This window comes from Pristiophorus japonicus, chromosome 2 (genome assembly GCF_044704955.1).
Source record: "Pristiophorus japonicus isolate sPriJap1 chromosome 2, sPriJap1.hap1, whole genome shotgun sequence".
Classification (NCBI taxonomy): Eukaryota; Metazoa; Chordata; class Chondrichthyes; family Pristiophoridae; genus Pristiophorus; species Pristiophorus japonicus.
The window spans coordinates 172,614,831-172,636,880 of NC_091978.1; the positions used below are offsets into that span (position 1 = coordinate 172,614,831).

At 48.6% G+C, this 22,050-nt stretch overlaps 1 protein-coding gene across 1 annotated transcript in view; it reads right to left on the reverse strand.

Annotated features, from left to right (window-relative positions):
* The window catches only part of LOC139232761 (putative methyltransferase NSUN7), a 265,021-nt gene extending 244,344 nt beyond the window's left edge, over nt 1-20,677 (reverse strand). Inside the window, exons 1-3 of the mRNA XM_070863266.1 lie at nt 20,645-20,677; nt 16,755-17,121; nt 13,662-13,720 (exon numbers count right to left, since the gene is read on the reverse strand). Of these exons, the coding sequence (XP_070719367.1) occupies nt 13,662-13,720; nt 16,755-17,064 (369 nt within the window). The 5' untranslated portion in view covers nt 17,065-17,121; nt 20,645-20,677. The remainder of the gene's footprint in view (nt 1-13,661; nt 13,721-16,754; nt 17,122-20,644) is intronic.
* Between the last annotated feature and the right edge of the window lie 1,373 nt (nt 20,678-22,050).

Here is a 22,050-nt window from a genome sequence, read left to right on the forward strand (position 1 = left end):
ACTAGAGAGAGAGCGAGAGAGAGCGAGAGCTACAGAGAGAGCGAGAGCGAGAGCTACAGAGAGAGCGAGAGCGAGAACTAGAGAGAGAGCGAGAGCTACAGAGAGAGCGAGAGAGCGAGAGCAACAGAGAGAGCGAGAGAGCGAGAGCTACCGAGAGAGCGAGAGCTACCAAGAGAGCGAGAGCGAGAGCTACAGAGAGAGCGAGAGCGAGAGCTAGAGAGAGAGCGAGAGCTACAGAGTGAGCGAGAGCGAGAGCTAGAGAGAGCGAGAGCTACAGAGAGAGCGAGAGAGCGAGAGCTAGAGAGAGATCGAGAGAGCGAGAGCTACAGAGAGAGCGAGAGAGCGAGAGCTACAGAGAGAGCGAGAGAGCGAGAGCTACAGAGAGAGCGAGAGAGCGAGAGCTACAGAGAGAGCGAGAGCTACAGAGAGAGCGAGAGCGAGAGAGCGAGAGCGAGAACTAGAGAGAGAGCGAGAGAGAGCGAGAGCTACAGAGAGAGCGAGAGCGAGAGCTACAGAGAGAGCGAGAGCGAGAGCTAGAGAAAGAGCGAGAGCGAGAGCTAGAGAGAGAGCGGGAGCTACAGAGAGAGCGAGAGCGAGAGCTGGAGAGAGCGAGAGCTATAGAGAGAGCGAGAGCGAGAGCTACAGAGAGAGCGAGAGCGAGAGCTACAGAGAGAGCGAGAGCGAGAGCTGCAGAGAGAGCGAGAGCGAGAGCTACAGAGAGAGCGAGAGCGAGAGCTAGAGAGAGAGCGAGAGCGAGAGCTAGAGAGAGAGCGCGAGAGCGAGAGAGAGCGAGAGATCGAGAGCTACAGAGAGAGCGAGAGCTACAGAGAGAGCGAGAGCGAGAGCTAGAGAGAGCGAGAGCTAGAGAGAGAGCGAGAGCGAGAGCTAGAGAGAGAGCGAGAGCGAGAGCTACAGAGTGAGCGAGAGCGAGAGCTACAGAGAGAGCGAGAGCGAGAGCTACAGAGAGAGCGAGAGCGAGAGCTAGAGAGAGCGAGAGCTACAGAGAGAGCGAGAGAGCGAGAGCTACAGAGAGATCGAGAGAGCAAGAGCTACAGAGAGAACGAGAAAGCGAGAGCTACAGAGAGAGCGAGAGCTACAGAGAGAGCGAGAGCTACAGAGAGAGCGAGAGCGAGAGAGCGAGAGCGAGAACTAGAGAGAGAGCGAGAGAGAGCGAGAGCTACAGAGAGAGCGAGAGCGAGAGCTACAGAGAGAGCGAGAGCGAGAACTGGAGAGAGAGCGGGAGCTACAGAGAGAGCGAGAGCGAGAGCTAGAGAGAGAGCGAGAGAGCGAGAGCTACAGAGAGAGCGAGAGCGAGAGCTAGAGAGAGAGCGAGAGAGCGAGAGCTACAGAGAGAGCGAGAGCGAGAGCTAGAGAGAGAGCGAGAGAGCGAGAGCTACAGAGAGAGCGAGAGCTAGAGAGAGAGCGAGAGCTACAGAGAGAGCGAGAGCTAGAGAGAGAGCGAGAGCGAGAGCTATAGAGAGAGCGAGAGCGAGAGCTATAGAGAGAGCGAGAGCGAGAGCTACAGAGAGAGCGAGAGCGAGAGCTACAGAGAGAGCGAGAGAGCGAGAGCTACCGAGAGAGCGAGAGCGAGAGCTACAGAGAGAGCGAGAGAGCGAGAGCTACCGAGAGAGCGAGAGCTACCGAGAGAGCGAGAGCTACCGAGAGAGCGAGAGCTACAGAGAGAGCGAGAGCTACAGAAAGAGCGAGAGCTACAGAGAGAGCGAGAGAGCGAGAGCTACCAAGAGAGCGAGAGCTACAGAGAGAGCGAGAGAGCGAGAGCAACAGAGAGAGCGAGAGAGCGAGAGCTACCGAGAGAGCGAGAGCTACCAAGAGAGCGAGAGCGAGAGCTACAGAGAGAGCGAGAGAGCGAGAGCAACAGAGAGAGCGAGAGAGCGAGAGCTACAGAGAGAGCGAGAGAGAAAGCTACAGAGATAGCGAGAGAGCGAGAGCTAGAGAGAGCGAGAGAGCGAGAGCTAGAGAGAGCGAGAGAGCGAGAGCTACAGAGAGAGCGAGAGAGCGAGAGCTACAGAGAGAGCGAGAGAGCGAGATCTACAGAGAGAGCGAGAGAGCGAGAGAGCGAGAGCTACAGAGAGAGCGAGAGAGCGAGAGCTACAGAGAGAGCGAGAGAGCGAGAGCGACAGAGAGAGCGAGAGCTACAGAGAGAGCGAGAGCTACAGAGAGAGCGAGAGCTACAGAGAGAGCGAGAGAGCGAGAGCAACAGAGAGAGCGAGAGAGCGAGAGCTACCGAGAGAGCAAGAGCGAGAGCTAGAGAGAGAGCGAGAGCGAGAGCTACAGAGAGAGCGACAGCGAGAGCTACAGAGAGAGCGAGAGCGAGAGCTACAGAGAGTGCGAGAGCGAGAGCTAGAGAGAGAGCGAGAGCGAGAGCTACAGAGAGCGAGAGCGAGAGCTACAGAGAGAGCGAGAGCGAGAGCTACAGAGAGAGCGAGAGAGCGAGAGCTACAGAGAGAGCGAGAGCGAGAGCTACAGAGAGAGCGAGAGCGAGAGCTACAGAGAGAGCGAGAGCGAGAGCTAGAGAGAGAGCGAGAGAGCGAGAGCTACAGAGAGAGCGAGAGCTACAGAGAGAGCGAGAGCGAGAGCTAGAGAGAGCGAGATCTAGAGAGAGAGCGAGAGCTACAGAGAGAGCGAGAGCGAGAGCTACAGAGAGAGCGAGAGCGAGAGCTACAGAGAGAGCGAGAGCGAGAGCTACAGAGAGAGCGAGAGAGCGAGAGCTACAGAGAGATCGAGAGAGCGAGAGCTACAGAGAGAGCGAGAGCGAAAGCTACAGAGAGAGCGAGAGAGCGAGAGCTACAGAGAGAGCGAGAGAGCGAGAGCTACAGAGAGAGCGAGAGCTACAGAGAGAGCGAGAGCGAGAGAGCGAGAGCGAGAACTAGAGAGAGAGCGAGAGAGAGCGAGAGCTACAGAGAGAGCGAGAGCGAGAGCTACAGAGAGAGCGAGAGCGAGAACTAGAGAGAGAGCGAGAGCTACAGAGAGAGCGAGAGAGCGAGAGCAACAGAGAGAGCGAGAGAGCGAGAGCTACCGAGAGAGCGAGAGCTACCAAGAGAGCGAGAGCGAGAGCTACAGAGAGAGCGAGAGCGAGAGCTAGAGAGAGAGCGAGAGCTGCCGAGAGAGCGAGAGCGGGAGCTACAGAGAGAGCGAGAGCGAGAGCTAGAGAGAGCGAGAGCTACAGAGAGAGCGAGAGCGAGAGCTACAGAGAGAGCGAGAGCGAGAGCTACAGAGAGAGCAAGAGCGAGAGCTACAGAGAGAGCGAGAGCGAGAGCTACAGAGAGAGCGAGAGCGAGAGCTAGAGAGAGCGAGAGAGCGAGAGCTACAGAGAGATCGAGAGAGCGAGAGCTACAGAGAGAGCGAGAGCGAGAGCTACAGAGAGAGCGAGAGAGCGAGAGCTACCGAGAGAGCGAGAGCTACCGAGAGAGCGAGAGCTACCGAGAGAGCGAGAGCTACCGAGAGAGCGAGAGAGCGAGAGCTACCAAGAGAGCGAGAGCTACAGAGAGAGCGAGAGAGCGAGAGCAACAGAGAGAGCGAGAGAGCGAGAGCTACCGAGAGAGCGAGAGCAACCAAGAGAGCGAGAGCGAGAGCTAGAGAGAGAGGGAGAGCGAGAGCTACAGAGAGAGCGAGAGCGAGAGCTACAGAGAGAGCGAGAGCGAGAGCTACAGAGAGAGCGAGAGCGAGAGCTACAGAGAGCGCGAGAGCGAGAGCTAGAGAGAGAGCGCGAGAGCGAGAGCTAGAGAGAGAGCGAGAGAGCGAGAGCTACAGAGAGAGCGAGAGCTACAGAGAGAGCGAGAGCGAGAGCTAGAGAGAGCGAGAGCGAGAGCTACAGAGAGAGCGAGAGCGAGAGCTACAGAGAGAGCGAGAGCGAGAGCTACAGAGAGAGCGAGAGCGAGAGCTACAGAGAGAGCGAGAGCGAGAGCTAGAGAGAGCGAGAGCTACAGAGAGAGCGAGAGAGCGAGAGCTACAGAGAGATCGAGAGAGCGAGAGCTACAGAGAGAGCGAGAGAGCTAGAGCTACAGAGAGAGCGAGAGAGCGAGAGCTACAGAGAGAGCGAGAGAGCGAGAGCTACAGAGAGAGCGAGAGAGCGAGAGCTACAGAGAGAGCGAGAGCTACAGAGAGAGCGAGAGCTACGAAAGAGCGAGAGCTACGAAAGAGCGAGAGCTACCAAGAGAGCGAGAGCGAGAGCTACAGAGAGAGCGAGAGCGAGAGCTAGAGAGAGAGCGAGAGCTACCGAGAGAGCGAGAGCGGGAGCTACAGAGAGAGCGAGAGCGAGAGCTAGAGAGAGCGAGAGCTACAGAGAGAGCGAGAGCGAGAGCTAGAGAGAGAGCGAGAGCGAGAGCTAGAGAGAGAGCGAGAGAGCGAGAGCTCGAGAGAGAGCGAGAGCGAGAGCTCGAGAGAGAGCGAGAGAGCGAGAGCTACAGAGAGAGCGAGAGAGCGAGAGCTACAGAGAGAGCGAGAGCGAGAGCTAGAGAGAGAGCGAGAGCTACCGAGAGAGCGAGAACTACCGAGAGAGCGAGAGCTACAGAGAGAGCGAGATCTACAGAGAGAGCGAGAGCTACAGAGAGAGCGAGAGCTACAGAGAGAGCGAGAGCTACAGAGAGAGCGAGAGCTACAGAGAGAGCGAGAGAGCGAGAGCTACCAAGAGAGCGAGAGCTACAGAGAGAGCGAGAGAGCGAGAGCAACAGAGAGAGCGAGAGAGCGAGAGCTACCGAGAGAGCGAGAGAGCGAGAGCTACCAAGAGAGCGAGAGCTACAGAGAGAGCGAGAGAGCGAGAGCAACAGAGAGAGCGAGAGAGCGAGAGCTACCGAGAGAGCGAGAGCAACCAAGAGAGCGAGAGCGAGAGCTACAGAGAGAGCGAGAGCGAGAGCTACCGAGAGAGCGAGAGCGAGAGCTACCGAGAGAGCGAGAGCGAGAGCTACCGAGAGAGCGAGAGCGAGAGCTAGAGAGAGCGAGAGCTACAGAGAGAGTGAGAGCGAGAGCTACAGAGAGAGCGAGAGCGAGAGCTACAGAGAGAGCGAGAGCGAGAGCTACAGAGAGAGCGAGAGCGAGAGCTAGAGAGAGAGCGAGAGAGCGAGAGCTAGAGAGAGCGAGAGCTACAGAGAGAGCGAGAGCGAGAGCTAGAGAGAGCGAGAGCTACAGAGAGAGTGAGAGCGAGAGCTACAGAGAGAGCGAGAGCGAGAGCGAGAGCTACAGAGAGAGCGAGAGCGAGAGCTAGAGAGAGAGCGAGAGCGAGAGCTACAGAGAGAGCGAGAGCGAGAGCTACAGAGAGAGCGAGAGCGAGAGCTACAGAGAGCGAGAGCGAGAGCTAGAGAGAGCGAGAGCTACAGAGAGAGCGAGAGAGCGAGAGCTACAGAGAGATCGAGAGAGCGAGAGCTACAGAGAGAGCGAGAGAGCGAGAGCTACAGAGAGAGCGAGAGCTACAGAGAGAGCGAGAGCTACAGAGAGAGCGAGAGCGAGAGCTACAGAGAGAGCGAGAGCGAGAGCTACAGAGAGAGCGAGAGCGAGAACTAGAGAGAGAGCGGGAGCTACAGAGAGAGCGAGAGCGAGAGCTAGAGAGAGAGCGAGAGAGCGAGAGCTACAGAGAGAGCGAGAGCGAGAGCTAGAGAGAGAGCGAGGGCGAGAGCTACCGAGAGAGCGAGAGCTACCGAGAGAGCGAGAGCTACCGAGAGAGCGAGAGCTACAGAGAGAGCGAGAGAGCGAGAGCTACCAAGAGAGCGAGAGCTACAGAGAGAGCGAGAGAGCGAGAGCAACAGAGAGAGCGAGAGAGCGAGAGCTACCGAGAGAGCGAGAGCTACCAAGAGAGCGAGAGCGAGAGCTACAGAGAGAGCGAGAGAGCGAGAGCAACAGAGAGAGCGAGAGAGCGAGAGCTGCAGAGAGAGCGAGAGAGAGAGCTACAGAGAGAGCGAGAGAGCGAGAGCGACAGAGAGAGCGAGAGAGCGAGAGCTACAGAGAGAGCGAGATCTACAGAGAGAGCGAGAGCTACAGAGAGAGCGAGAGAGCGAGAGCTACAGAGAGAGCGAGAGAGCGAGAGCGACAGAGAGAGCGAGAGCTACAGAGAGAGCGAGAGAGCGAGAGCAACAGAGAGAGCGAGAGAGCGAGAGCAACAGAGAGAGCGAGAGAGCGAGAGCAACAGAGAGAGCGAGAGAGAGAGCAAGAGCTACCAAGAGAGCGAGAGCGAGAGCTACAGAGAGAGCAAGAGAGCGAGAGTAACAGAGAGAGCGAGAGAAAGAGCTACAGAGAGAGCGAGAGAGCGAGAGCTACAGAGAGAGCGAGAGAGCGAGAGCTACAGAGAGAGCGAGAGAGCGAGAACTACAGAGAGAGCGAGAGAGCGAGAGCTACAGAGAGAGCGAGAGAGCGAGAGCTACAGAGAGAGCGAGAGAGCGAGAGCTACAGAGAGAGCGAGAGAGAGAGAGCTAGAGAGAGAGCGAGAGCTACAGAGAGTGAGAGCGAGAGCTACAGAGAGAGCGAGAGAGCGAGAGCTGCAGAGAGAGCGAGAGCGAGAGCTACAGAGAGAGCGAGAGCTACAGAGAGAGCGAGAGCGAGAGCTAGAGAGAGCGAGAGCGGGAGCTACTGAGAGAGAGCGAGAGCTGCAGAGAGAGCGAGAGCGAGAGCTACAGAGAGAGCGAGAGCTACAGAGAGAGCGAGAGCTACAGAGAGAGAGCTACAGAGAGAGCGAGAGCGAGAGCTACTGAGAGAGCGAGAGCGAGAGCTACTGAGAGAGCGAGAGCGAGAGCTACTGAGAGAGAGCGAGAGAGCGAGAGCTACAGAGAGAGAGCGAGAGCGGGAGCTACTGAGAGAGAGCGAGAGCTACAGAGAGAGAGCGAGAGCGGGAGCTACTGAGAGAGAGCGAGAGCGAGAGCTACTGAGAGAGAGCGAGAGCGAGAGCTACTGAGAGAGAGCGAGAGCGAGAGCTACTGAGAGAGAGCGAGAGCGAGAGCTACTGAGAGAGAGCGAGAGCGAGAGCTACTGAGAGAGAGCGAGAGCGAGAGCTGCTGAGAGAGCGAGAACTGCAGAGAGAGAGAGAGCGAGAGCTACAGAGAGAGCGAGAGCTACAGAGAGAGTGAGAGCGGGAGCTGCAGAGAGAGCGAGAGAGAGAGCTACAGAGAGAGCGAGAGAGAGAGCTACAGAGAGAGCGAGAGCTACAGCTACAGAGAGAGCAAGAGCTACCGAGAGAGCGAGAGCGAGAGCTACTGAGAGAGAGCGAGAGAGCGAGAGCTACAGAGAGAGAGCGAGAGCGGGAGCTACTGAGAGAGAGCGAGAGCTACAGAGAGAGCGAGAGCGGGAGCTACTGAGAGAGAGCGAGAGCGGGAGCTACTGAGAGAGAGCGAGAGCGAGAGCTACTGAGAGAGAGCGAGAGCGAGAGCTACTGAGAGAGAGCGAGAGCGAGAGCTACTGAGAGAGAGCGAGAGCGAGAGCTACTGAGAGAGAGCGAGAGCGAGAGCTACTGAGAGAGAGCGAGAGCGAGAGCTACTGAGAGAGAGCGAGAGCGAGAGCTACTGAGAGAGAGCGAGAGCGAGAGCTACTGAGAGAGCGAGAGCGAGAGCTACTGAGAGAGAGCGAGAGCGAGAGCTACTGAGAGAGAGCGAGAGCGAGAGCTACTGAGAGAGCGAGAACTGCAGAGAGAGAGAGAGCGAGAGCTACAGAGAGAGCGAGAGCTACAGAGAGAGTGAGAGCGGGAGCTGAAGAGAGAGCGAGAGAGAGAGCTACAGAGAGAGCGAGAGAGAGAGCTACAGAGAGAGCGAGAGCGAGAGCTACAGAGAGAGCAAGAGCGAGAGCTACAGAGAGAGCAAGAGCGAGAGCTACAGAGAGAGCAAGAGCGAGAGCTACAGAGAGAGCGAGAGCGGGAGCTGCAGAGAGAGCGAGAGCAGGAGCTACAGAGAGACAGAGAGAGCGGGAGCTACAGAGAGAGCGAGAGAGCGAGAGAGAGCAAGAGAGACAGAGAGCACGCCTATGCAACACAGAGAGCTAATCAAGCAGGCTGCTTTATCCTGGATAATGTCGAGCTTCTTGTGTTGTTGGAGCTACACTCATTCAGGCAATTGTGCAGTGTTCCATCACATTCCTGATTTGTGCCTTGTAGATGATGGGAAAGCTTTGGGGAGTCAGGAGGTGAAACTTTCGCTGCAGAATACCCAACCTCTGACCTGCTTTTGTAACCACAGTATTTATGTGGCTTGTCCAGTTAAGTTTCTGGTCAATAGTGACCCCCAGGATGTTGGGGGATCCAGCAGTGGTAATGTCTTTGTCATGGGGCGGCGGTTAGCCTCTCATCTGTTGGAGATAGTCTTTGCCTGGTACTTGTGTGGCGCGAATGTTACTTGCCACTTATCAGCCCAAGTCTGAATGTCGTCCAGGTCTTGTTACATGCGGGCGTGGACTGCTTCATTATCTGAGAAGTTGTGAATGGAATTCAACACTGCAATCATCAACGAACATCCCCACTTCTGATCTTATGATGGAGGGAAGGTCATTGATGAAGCAGCAGAAGATGGTTGGGCCTAGGACACTGCCCTGAGAAACGCATGCAGTGATTTCCTAGGGCTGAGTTGATTGAATTCCAGCAATCACAACAATCTTCCTTTGTGCTAGGTATGACTCCAGCCAGAGGAAAGTTTTACCACTGATCCCCTTGATGTCAAGGGCAGTCAGTCTCAGCTAGCTTCTGAAATTCAGTTCTTTCGTCCATGTTTGGACTAAGTCTGTAATGAGGTCTGGAGCCGAGTGGTCCTAGGAACACAAATCGAGCATCGGTGGGCAGGTTGTTGGTAACCAGCGTTTGATAGCACTGTCGATGACACCTTCCATCACTTTGCTGATGATTAAGAGTAGACTGATGGGCCGGTAATTGGCTAGATTGGATTGGTCCTGCTTTTTGTGGACAGGACATACCTGGGCAGTTTTCCACATTATCGGGTAGATGCCAGTATTCTAGCTGTACTGGAACAGCTTGGCTAGAGATGTGGCTAGTTCTGCAGCACAAGTCCTCAGCACAACAGCCGGGATGTTGTCAGGGCCCATAGCCTTTGTTGTATCCAATGGTCTCAGCCATTTTTTAATATAAGAACAGTAGAAATAGGACTAGGAATAGGCCATTTTTACCCTCAAACCTGCTCCGCCATTCAATAAGATCATGGCTGATCTTATGAATATCACGTGGATTGAATTGAATTGGCTGAATACTGGCTTCTGTGATGGTGAGGACCGCAGGAGAAGGCCAAGATGCATCATCCACTCGGCACTTCTGGCTGAAGATAGTTGCAAACTCTTCAGCCTTGTCTCTTGCACTCACGTGCTGCGCTCCGCCATCATTGAGGATGGGGATATTCATGGAGCCTCCTACTCCCGTTAGTTGTTTAATTGTCGACCACCATTCACGACTGGATGTGACAGGATTGTACAGCTTTGATCTTCTATTGATTGTGAGATCGTTTAGCTCTGTTTAGCATGCATGTAGAATTATAGCAAGGGGACAAAATTGGAAAATATTTAATATTGAGACACAGAACAAAAGAAGAAAGCTCAGTGTGATATTTTCTACTCATTTTTGCAAGTAACAAACACTCTTCAATTATATTCAGTTCCTTGCCTTGGTAATTAGACCCAATCTGTGGTGGAGCAAACAAGCAGAAATTATATTGAGAAAGCTGGCAGAAGATAAATAGGATTCCCCCTCTCAACAGCCAGCATCTTCAATACTGTAGAAATCTATATCCAACCCATTGATTTTAGTGTCTCATTTGTCAGCCTACAAAGAAAACTGCTCTAGCTCAGTAAATCTGAACATACTCGATGAGGACAACTTTCTCCATATCAGAGTCCATGCTATATAGTACCAGAGAAATGGACGGGCATATTGCCTCAGAGGCCAATGTTAACTGGATATTTTGGCCGACCTGCTACCACCAAAATAGAAGCATCCACAAGAACAATTTGTATGCTGGGCTTATCACAATTGATAGGTCAGCCAACATCCAGCATTGAAGCACTGACCACACTTGATCAGCTCCACTGGGCAGGCCACATTGTCCGCATGCCAGACACGAGACTCCCAAAGCAAGCGCTCTACTCAGAACTCCTTCACGGCAAACGAGCCAAAGGTGGGCAGACACCCTCAAAGCCTCCCTGATAAAGTGCAACATCCCCACCAACACCTGGGAGTCCCTGGCCAAAGATTGCCCTAAGTGGAGGAAGTGCATCCGGGAGGACGCTGGGCACCTTGAGTCTCATCGCTGAGAGCATACAGAAATCAAGTGCGGGCAGCTGATCTGTCCCACCCACCCTTACCCTCAGGGACTGTGGTTTTTGTATTGGACTGCTCAACCACCTAAGGACTCATGAGAAGGGAGGGAGGAAGAGAGAAAGGAGAGGAGAGAGAAAGAGAGGGGGGGAGGAGGGAGGAGTAGGAGGAGGAGGAAAGAAGAGGAGGAGTAGAAGAGGAGAGAAGAGGGGGAGGACTGACAGGTACACAGGTTTTTCTGGTTACAGCTAAACCAAAAGCTCTACACACCTATTAGGAACAAGATGTACTGGTGCAAAAAGCCATAAGACAGCTTAAGAACAACAAGGCTTCGGGAGCGGATGGAATCTCTACCGAGGCACTGAAGTATGGTGGAGAGGCACTACTGGAGCAAATACATGACCTCATCTCTCTCACCTGAAGGGAGGAGAGCAAGCCGGGAAATCTCAGAGATGCAGTGATCGTGACCATTTTTTAAAAAGAGGACAAGTCCAACTGCGGCAACTACAGAAGGATCTCCATGTTGTCAGCCACTGAGAAAGTCGTCGTTAGAGTCCTCCTCAACCGTCTTCTCCATGGCAGAGGAGCTCCTCCCGGAGTTACAGTGCGGATTTCGTCCCCTTCGGGGCATAATGGACATGATTTTTGCAGCGGACAGCTGCAGGAACAATGCAGGTAACAGCACCAGCCCTTATACATGGCCTTCTTCGACTTTACAAAGGCCTTTGACACTGTCAACCGCAAGGGTCTATGGAGCGTCTTCCTCCCTTTCGGATGCCCCCAAAAGTTCATCACCATCTCCGCCTGCTCCACGACGACATGCAGGCAGTGATCCTTACCGATGGATCCATTACAGACCCAATCCACGTCGGGACCTGGGTCAAACAGCGCTGCGTCATCGCCCCAACTCTCTTCTCAATCTTCCTCGCTGCCATGCTCCACGTCACAGCCGACAAGCTCCCCGCTAGAGTGGAACTAAACTAGAGAACCAGTGGGAAGCTATTCAACCTTCGCCGTCTCCAGGCCAGGTCCAAGATAACCCTAACTCTGTCGTCGAGCTACAGTACGCGGACAATGCCTGCATCTGCGCGCATACAGAGACTGAACTCCAAGACATAGTCGATGTATTACTGAAGCGTACGAAAGCATGGGTCTTACACTAAACACCAGCCAGACAAAGGTCTTCCACCAGCCTGTCCTTACCGCACAGCACTGTCCCCCAGTCATCAAGGTCCACGGCATGGCCCTGGACAACGTGGACCACTTCCCATATCTCAGGAGCCTCCTATCAACAAGAGCAGGCATCGACGACGAGATCCAACACCGCCTCCAGTGCCCAAGTGCAGCCTTCGGCCGCCGTGGGAAAAGTGTGTTTGAAGACCAGTCCCTCAAAAGTGCCACCAAACTCATGGTCTACAGGACTGTAGTAATACCCGCCCTCCTGTATAGCTCAGAAACATGGACCACCATGTACAGGCATCTCAAGTCGCTGGAGAACTACCACCAACGATGTCTCCACAAGATCCTACAAATCCCCGGGAGGACAGGCGCACCAACATTAGCGTCCTTGACCAGGCCAACATCCCAGCATTGAAGCACTGACCACACTTGATCAGCTCTGCTGGGCAGGCCACATAGTCCGCACGCTAGACACGAGACTCCCAAAGCAAGCGCTCTACTCGGAACTCCTTCACGGCAAATGAGCCAAAGGTGGGCAGCGGAAAGGTTACAAGGACACCCTCAAAGCTGATAAACTAACATCCCCACTGACACCTGGGAGTCCGTGGCCAAAAACCGCCCTAAGTGGAGGAAGCGCATCCGGGAGGGCACCGAGCACCTCGAGTCTAGTCGCCGAGAGCGTGCAGAAATCAAGCGCAGGCAGCGGAAAGAGCTTGCGGCAAACCAGTCCCATCCATCCCTTCCCTCAACAACTATCTGTCCCACCGGTGACAGAGACTGTGATTCTCATATTGGACTGTACAGCCATCTATGAACTCATGTTAAGAGTGGAAGCAAGTCTTCCTCGATACCGAGGGAATGATGATGATGATGAAGATGAAGATGAAGATGAAGAAGTGCAAGTAAAACTTTATTATTCTGCATCAGTCGAAGAGGTCTGTTCAGAATACCAAGAATGAAGTCTTGCAGACCTTGTTTTGCTTGTGGAACTCTTCCCTGTGTTCCCAAGATTAATTTGGTCTTGTGTATTCAGTTAAGCATCAGTTACTGAACCAAGGTTGTAGGACTTTGACTAGTGATACACCTTGTAGTATTGTGCTAGTGGTAATTTGGTCTAATGATGACACATTTAAGATCTATCTGACAGTTGTCTCCAGCTGCATTTGTCTGCCATCCAGTCTTCCAGAACATGCAGCTGAGAGGTCTCAGAAAGTATAGATTTAGGTATAAAATACAAACAAGCTGGTGCTGATTAGGACAGAGAAGTTGGATTCTTCAGATGTTGCATTCTTGATAACTAAACAAAATGTGCCAGTGACCCGATTTTTCCAGCTCAACTAATCTTCTGTACAAGGATGTACAACATGTATATTTCTCATACTCATGAAGAACCCCAGAACATTCCATGTTGTAATAATGCAGTCCAATGTTACTATTTTTATTCGTTCATTTTCTAATATCTATTTGAGCCCAATATTTTTTTTTAAACAGATATCTGAGCAAAGCAATATGTAGCTGAGGTAGTTGTGTTCACATTATAAATGTGGAGTGCAAGTAACAATTTTCATCATGGAAAAGAAGCAGAGCTATTAAATACATTTGAAAAGTATGATCTTGATTCTTAGAGCTTTTTCTGGCTGTTACTATGATGCTGGGAGGCCATGAGCAACAGTAACAATATTCTGCACAGTTGAAAATAGATACAATAAAGCATAAATTATCCTACATTTTACAGAGAATAACATATTCAGCAATTCTTTCCCCTTCTCACCGAACAGCAATGGTTCTTACCAAGGTATGGTTCCATGGTTGCTAGCTTTTCTCCAATATCTAGTCCAAGCAGCCATTCTTCATGTGTGAATCTAAACAAGGAGCATTGATCTCCACAACTGAATCGTCTGCCAACAAAGCTGAACTAAAACCAGTTGCCACCCGATATCTACATACATACAAACACACACATTCTCCAGGACAGGTTGCAGGCCAATTGTAGCAACAAAGCTGTTGCCCAACTAACTCAACATAGATCACAAATTGCACCCAGGATCTTCTGGTATATACAGCTTAGTGTTACACTGGATAGTGCCTTTACCAACTAGGCCATCAAGAGAGGAAAAGTTATTTCAAAGGTACCCTAAAATACTATTGATCGTGATTACATTTCAAACATTCACATTACAATTTTAGAAGAAATGTTTGTCTTGCAAGAGATTCTTCAGTTCGGAGAGTGCTTACTTACAATTGGCTGAGATGGATAAAAACAACTGTTAATCAATATTTCTTCTAAGACATCTTGATCTGTTGAAAGGGAAACAATCAATGACAAACAAATTATGTTGATATGATGGTACAATGTTTAACAAGTATAACCAACTCATCACAATTCTGAAAGCAAACATAAATGCTTCATTTGTGATTTAGTACAACATTTAAATGGTCAACTCTTCGAGTTACAATAGAAAAATATCAAAACTTGCACATTTTTGATTTTCTTTTTAGAACTGAAAACAAATGTAGTGAAAACCTTATTAAGCACGTAAAACTTCAAAATTATATAGGAAGAAATGTTCAAAATGTAGGTTACATTCACAGTATATAGGACCTAGGGGTACTTGTGCATGAAACACAAAAGGATAGTATGCAGGTACAGCAAGTAATCAAGAAGACCAATGACATCTTGGCCTTTATTGCAAAGGGGATGGAGTATAAAAGCAGGGAAGTCTTGCTACAGCTATACAAGGTATTGGTAAGGCCACACCTAAAATACTGTGTGCAGTTTTGGTTTCCATATTTACAAAGGATATACTTGCTTTGGAGGCAGTTCAGAGAAGGTTCACTAGGTTGATTCCGGAGATGAGGGTGTTGACTTATAAGGAAAGGTTGAGTAGGTTGGGCCTCTACTCATTGGAATTCAGAAGAATGAGAAGTGATCTTATCGAGACGTATAAGATTATGAGGGGGCTTGACAAGGTGGATGTAGAGAGGATGTTTCCATTGATGAGGGAGACTAGAACTAGAGGGCATGATCTTAGAATTTAAAATGGAGATGCGGAGAAATTTCTTCTCTCAGAGGGTTGTAAATCTGTGGAATTCGCTGCCTCAGAGAGCCGTGGAAGCTGGGACATTGAATAAATTTAAGACAGAAATAGACAGCTTCTTAAACGATAAGGGGATAAGGGGTTGTGGGGAGCGGGCAGGGAAGTGGAGCTGAGTCCATGATCAGATCAGCCATGATATTGAATGGCAGAGCAGGCTCGAGGGGCCGTATGGCCTACTCCTGCTCCTATTTCTTATGTTCTTATGAATTTCATTACCTCATTTAGACACCCAGTAGGACATTCACACTCGGTGGGGTTATCCTTGTTTACACAGCAGTGGGTGTCTGGTAAAAATTTAGTCTTTAGATGCCGGCAGCCAGTTTAATTGGCAGGTCAACTGACCAACTCCAGGACAAGGAATGGGTCGGAAGTCAAGCACTTTCGCCCCAACACCACTATTTTCTGTGGACTTAGGGAACAGAAAAAGATCCACATGTTCAAAGGTAGTTGGTAGGGTGTGCTGACAGAGGCAAGTAAAGTCTAGGTAGTTTAGCTGAACAATAGAGCTAAACAGACTCAGGGAAAGCCTTGGTCTGCAAGACAGTTGAACATTGAAATATTTCACATACACAGTTTCATTTTGACTTGTCAGTCCAGTAAGGACCTTCCTCAATGTCTCCATCCCCAGACCCAAGATGGTGGATCCTGAAATGGTCAAGACAAGTTGGTAACAAAAATGACATGGTAGTGGCAGCGAAAGTAAGAAATGAGCATGAAAACCTTCTCAAATTGGATAGGGCCAGGGAGGGAGGGAAAATGCCCAATCGATCTGCCAAATTAGATCTAGGGGAATGCGGGTGTCATTCTGGTAGGGCTCTTCACTAATATGTCACAAATGCAACTTTATACTAATGGCGCATGTGAAATAATTACTACTGCTGGATCCACAAATGAGGACCAACTGAATTATGAATTTCTTCCATAATAAAAGTGCACAACATTTTCTAGTCTCCTACATGAAGATAGGTCAATCCCAATGAAATTGTAGCTGGTTAACATGTAGCTGATTTACTGAAACAAATTGTGTACAGCCTGCAGACATTTCCACAGACATAATCAATGTCACCAAATACACATATGCAAGTGGATGTAATAATGGCAAATGAAATGTAATGCAGACAAGTATGAAGTACTGCACATAGAAAGGAAAAAGATGACAAGCATTCCATGAATGGTGTTGAAATAGCTATGGGTGAAGTACAAAGAGATTTAGGGATTTTAGCAGATTGAAACTCAACATGTCCAATTATTGTGGAGCAGCACTCAGCAAATAAAATGCTAACCTATACAGCAGAGTGAAAATTAGAAGTTATGGTTAAACTGAACAGTGTTCTGGTCTTCAGTAGTTGTAGCTAGTTGTGGCCACTGAGAAACAAGGGAGACATTGAAACGTCAGGGGGAATTCAGATAAGAGCAACTGACTCGTAGTATCAGAGGACTGAGGAATGAAGAACGACTTTTGGGCTTTTCTACCTTGAAAAGGTGGCTTCTGGCAGTTGACTTAGAGGTATACAATCTAGTACATGGTATAGAAAAGATAAATCCAAAACAGTGTAATCAGACTAGTAAGACAAGCAAACATCCGTTCAAATTAGTAAAAGGCAAATTTAAGAATGATGTCAGGAAAATGTATGTAAAAAGAGTGAACAACACAAGCAATAGACTTCTAGATGAGGTAGTGGAGACAAAAACCATGAAATCATTTAAATAAATAGTTGAATGCTGCAATTGCAGGAAAATGCCACAAAGACTAAGGTGGATCGATAAGCTATAGGACAAATGGCGTTCCTTATCTGCATCTACCTTGAGATCAATATCAGCAAAAATATTACCTGGAGGAAGCCAAAATGAAACCCAAGCATGATTCACCACTTTCAGTTGTGCAGGGGAAAAGCAGGTGGGAGAAGAAAAATGAAAATAAAGGGTTCAAATAGAGGTCTCCAACAGTATATCTACATATAGTCACATCTCTCATAATGCACTTTTACTGGCTTGAACACTCATGCGAACATTCCATGATTGTTTGAGAGATTTTATTCTTCTGCATAAATAATCTAGCTGTAGCCAAGTCAATATTCTATACAGATTTAGGGTGTCTTACTCTGACTGCATTTATTTTTCCCCTTCCTCATTGTGACTTTATTTCCTTTCATTTTGTTATTTCCTATCCATATCTTTTCTGGTATTTTTCCACCAACCTCGTAAAGAAAAATCTACCGAATTGTTTTACTTACACTTCAGGGCACTGAAGGCGAGCTCGTACACCCAGCGTTGGAGCTGCTCATCTCTGATTTCTGGGATAGTTGATTCTGAATCGTTCTCATAGTTTACAAGTCTTCTAGAAGGAGGTTTCGCAACATGTATGTTCTGAAATATGTTAGCTGAAATCATGTAGACATAATCAGGGTAGCCATGCTTTTCACCGTGAAATGCAGCATCCTTCTCACTGGTACGTATCTTACGCAATATGGTTAATTCGTCAAGGTTTGAGATCTCAGATGTAATTATAGTTGAATAATCTCTTTCACATTTTGTATGCAGCATTTCTGAACTTTCTTGTACGGGTGACAGACAGAAATATTCAAACAAGTTCCACTTTCCCTGCAAAGATCAGAATGCAAATTCACATAGCTGATAACAAATTATCTGAACTGAACTAACCAAAACTACTTAAGACATAACTACTATACTAACCAGAGTAAGTCAGGCATGAAAACACAACTTTACAAAAACTGTCCATAAATAATGAGCCATCACACCAGAAAAATGTATTCCGTCTGTGTAACTTTTCACTTTCACAGTCATTACTACTTCAGTTTTTATTGCTATTTTTTATTTTAAAATTCCCCCCTTCCCAATTTTATCGACTAGATTTTCTCCTGCAGATATTGCTTTCTATTTAAGGTATAGTTCCATCGGTGCTGGCCATGCTCTTGTATCTCAACCAAGCAACGATTATTCATGTGAGTATCTTGGCAGTACCAACAGGTTATTGGACTGCAAAAGACACCACAGATAAAACCACATTCCAGTCTAAATAGCTCATTTATTCAGTGCAAAGTGTCAGCCTTTGCTCAGTGGTAGCACTTTCACCTCTGAGTCAGGTTGTGAGTTCAAGTCTCACTCCACAGATTTGAGCATATAATCTAGGTTGACACAGTGTAGTACTGAAGAATTGCAGCATTGTCGGAGGTATTTTTCAGAAGAGACGTTAAACCGCGGACCCATTTTCACTCTCAGATGGACGTAAAAGATCTCATGGCACCAGAGAAGTTCTCCCTGGTGTCCTGGCCAATGTTTATCCCTCTCCCAATATCACTAAAACAGATTATCTACTCATTATCCCATTGTTATCTGAGGGGCTCTGCTGTGTGCAAATTGGCAGCTGTGTTTCCTACACTTCAAAAGAACTTAGTAGGCTGTAAAACGCTTTGGAACACCCGCAGGTTGTGAAAGGCACTATATAAATGCAAGTTCTTTATTTTCCTTTGCATAAACTTAAGACATTGAGACAGCTTGTGTTTTTGCTTTTTAAAGTTCATCCCACAGTTATTTCATTATCTCCATATAAATTTACTACATATTCCGTCCAAAGTGGAGGAACATCATCCGGGAGGGCGCTGAGCACCTCGAGCCCCGAGCACCTCGAGCCCCATCTCCAAGAACAAGCAGAAACCAAGTGTAGACAGCAGAAGGAGCATGCGTCAACCCAGGCTCCCCGACCACCGTTTCTTTCAACCACTGTCTGCCCCACCTGTCACAGAGACTGTAGGTCCCGCATTGGACTCCTCAGTCACCTGAGAACTCACTTTTAGCATGGAAGCAAGTTATCCTCGACTCTGAGGGATAGCCTATGATGATGATGATTACATGTTCATAGCTAGACTTTTTTTTAAAATCATTACTTACGGACAAAACTTGACAATACACAAGTTTTCTACCTTGTTTGAATTGTCAGGCAAATTATTAATTTACACCAACATAAACTTCAAGTTATATTACAAGTTGTGCATCTTTGCTCAAAAACTGCTATTGAAACTAAAAAATACCTAGTGCTTTAAATCACTTTCATTGAAGCCGTTGGACCCTGCCCTCATTCTATTTACATTTTCATTAATGTGTGGTATTCAAATACATACAAGCTGTTTATTTTTTGTATAATAGCTATAAAAATGTTATTTCCCATGAAACACCACTTTGTCTATGACATCACAATAATCAATTTTTTGTTCATTACATCACCAATCGATAACTGACCAGCATTTCACTGTTTATACATATTTAAAAAGTCAGAGAAAAACAGTTATGAGAGGTTGTAACACTGGAGGATGTTAGAGATAGAAAGGGAGTAGAAGACTATGGAGGAAGTTAAACAAGAGGATGGAAATTTGAGGGATTAGGAGACCGTCACTCAATATAGGTCAGCAATGGCAAGGTTGACAGACAAGCAGGACTTGGTGCAAGATAGGATATACAGGCATCAGAGTTTGGGACAAGTTGAAATTTATGGAACATGGAGGATGGGAGGCCAGCCAGGAGAAAATTGGGGTAGAGTTTGGAGGCAACAAATGCATGCATGAGGGGGGGTCAACATCAGATAGGTTGATGTAGGGGCAGAGGCAGGCAACAAAGTAGTGGTAGAAGTAGGTAGTCTTTGTGATAGAGAGAATTTGGGAGTCAGATATTCGGACCAAGATATAGAGGTTACAAACAGTATGGTTCACTCCAAGACATTGGCAAGGGTATTAAGTTTGTGGGGAGGGCCATAGACAATGACTTTAGTCTTTCAGTGGCTCAGTTGATAGCACTCTCGTCTCCGAGTCAGAAAGTTGTCCACTCCAGAGATTTGAAAACAAAAATTTAGGCTGATACTCCAGTGTAGTACTGAGGGAGTGCTGCACTGTCGGAGCTGTCTTTCGGATGAGACGTTAACCTGAGGTCTTACCTGCACTCTAAGGTGGACATAAAAGATCCCATGGCACTATTTCAAAGAGCAAGGAGTTATCCCCAGTGTCCTGGCCAATATTTATCCCTCAATCAACATCACTAAAACAGATGATTTAGTCATTATCACATTTCTGTTTGTGGGAGCTTGCTGTGCGCAAATTAGGTGCCATGTGAATTCATTGTTGTAATGTAGGATACATCAAAAAGTACTTCATTGGCTGTAAAGCACTTTGGTTGTGAAAGGCGCTATATAAATGCACGTCTTTCTTTCCCAAACTTTAGCTGGATGAAATTGTGGCACAGAGTAAGTGAAGGAATCAAGAGAGAAAGTGGAAAGGTGGAGTTGATGGGTGGGTGCAAGCTGATCCCACATTTGCGGTTTGTGCCGGCAAGGGACAGTATTTAGATAAGAGGAAGGGATGAAGCCTTGGGGGACTGCTGAGGTGACAGTGCAGGATTGGAAGAGAAGCCTTTGGTGATAGGTAAGAGAAGAACCAAGCGAGAGCAATCCCACATAGTTGGACAACGGAGGAGAGGTGTTGGAGGAGGATGGTGTCATTGACCGTGTCAAAGACGCATCGAGGTCAAGGAGGGATGATGCACCACTGTCGCAGTCACAGAAAATATAATTTCTGATTTTGGTGAGGGCTGTTTCTGAACTGTGGCAGGGTGAGAACCCTAAATGGAGAAATTCAATCAGGGAGTTGCCGGAGAGATCGGCACCGATCGGAGAGGCAACAGCACCTTCAAGGATTCAAGAGGTAAAGGAGGTTGGAGATGAGGCAGTAGTCAGCGAAGACAGAGATCAAGAATGGGTCAAATCTTAATTTCACAAGTTTAAGAATTCAACAGCTCTTGCTGGCAGTGGGACAGGAACGGAATTCTAAAAATATTCCAGCACTTAAAACAAATACAATCTCAGCGAAGTTAACATAACTTTTACCCAGACTGTCACTTACATATATATCATGATTAAACTTTTACAACATCGTTTTTGTTACACTAAACCTTGCATAAAAAAACGTTCATTTATTTTTGTCAACAAAGAAAAATGCAAGTTTTATAGAAGAGTAAATGCCCCCTCCCTCTTTTGAAGCACAGCAGCAGCTTTCCTTTTGATTTAATAGCTGCAGCTCTTGTAACAGAATGTCTTCACTCCAGTAGCTGAAATCCTTACCGTGGTCCCGATTCCGCCAGATGTCCGAGATGTTGCCGAGCTGCGGCTAAAAGAAGGGCAGGCTGTGCTGTGCTGGGCCGCTCCTCCTCTACAGGGAGAGTCATTGAGTTCAGCGCCCGGGCGGCATCATTCAAATATGGGCTGCTCCACTGCACTAACGGAGGGGGTGAGAGGGCAGACACTTCACGAACACACAACGACAAGTACCTTGCTCCCCCCCCCCCCCCCCTTCGTTAAACGCCATAAAGTATTTCCTGTTATATTTACTGTATATCCTTACTGATATTTTTCCATTCGGTAATGGATGGGTCCTGTTGTTCAAATCTCCGTTGTGCACCCCCCAGCACGCACGGTGGTGGCGGGGTGGCGGGTTTCTATGGTAACGGGCTCCAGCTCGGAGCGACTTAGTAAATGTTGGCCGCTGGTGAGCAAGTCTTCCTAATTTTAATGGATCTGACCAGATGCGTTTCTGGAAGCGTCAAATGTATTCATTCTGCTTGTTAAAAACACGGCCTCTCGGCGGAATCTGTGTCGCTCTTAAAAATAAAGCGGCCTCCTTTCTCCCTCCGCCTGGCCGCTGACCGTTTGTTTGGTCTGTCCATCATACTCTGGGGGCAAAGCAGCCCCACGTTTGATGGTGAGTTGTACTGATTCGGGGTCGTTCCTGGGATGCAGTCATGATACAAACTTGTATTTTTGTCTTTATATTGAGCCATTTGCAGAGTTCCAATCTATTTAAATGATAATGCAACTTCGACTTCATAACGTCAGAGCAGACCAAACAGGTTCCAGTGACACATCTTATAGAAACATAGAAAATAGGTGCGGGAGTAGGCCATTCGGCCCTTCGAGCCTGCACCACCATTCAATATGATCATGGCTGATCATGCAACTTCAGTATCCCATTCCTGCCTTCTCTCCATATCGTTTGATCCCTTTAGCCTAAGGGCCACATCTAACTCCCTTTTGAATATATCTAACAAACTGGACTGAACAACTTTCTGTGGCAGAGAATTCCACAGGTTCACAATTCTCTGGGTGAAAAAATTTCTCCTCATCTCGGTCCTAGATGGCTTACCCCTTATCCTTAGATTGTGACCCCTGGTTCTGGACTTCCCCAACATCGAGAACATTCTTCCTGCATCTAACCTGTCCAATCCCGTCAGAATTTTATATGCTTCCATGAGATTCCCACTCATTCTTCTAAATTCCAGTGAATATAAGCCGAGTCTGTTATATATGTGAACTTGTATTTACTCTGTAAAGCCACCAGAGGGCTCATCCCCCAGAGTCCCAAGGGATCACATAATCGCTTGGGAGCACAGGTACTTAACAAGGCTTCACGGGTTGGAGAGGCACTCTGGAGACCTGCAATAAAAGACGAAGGTCACACTTTACTTTGATCT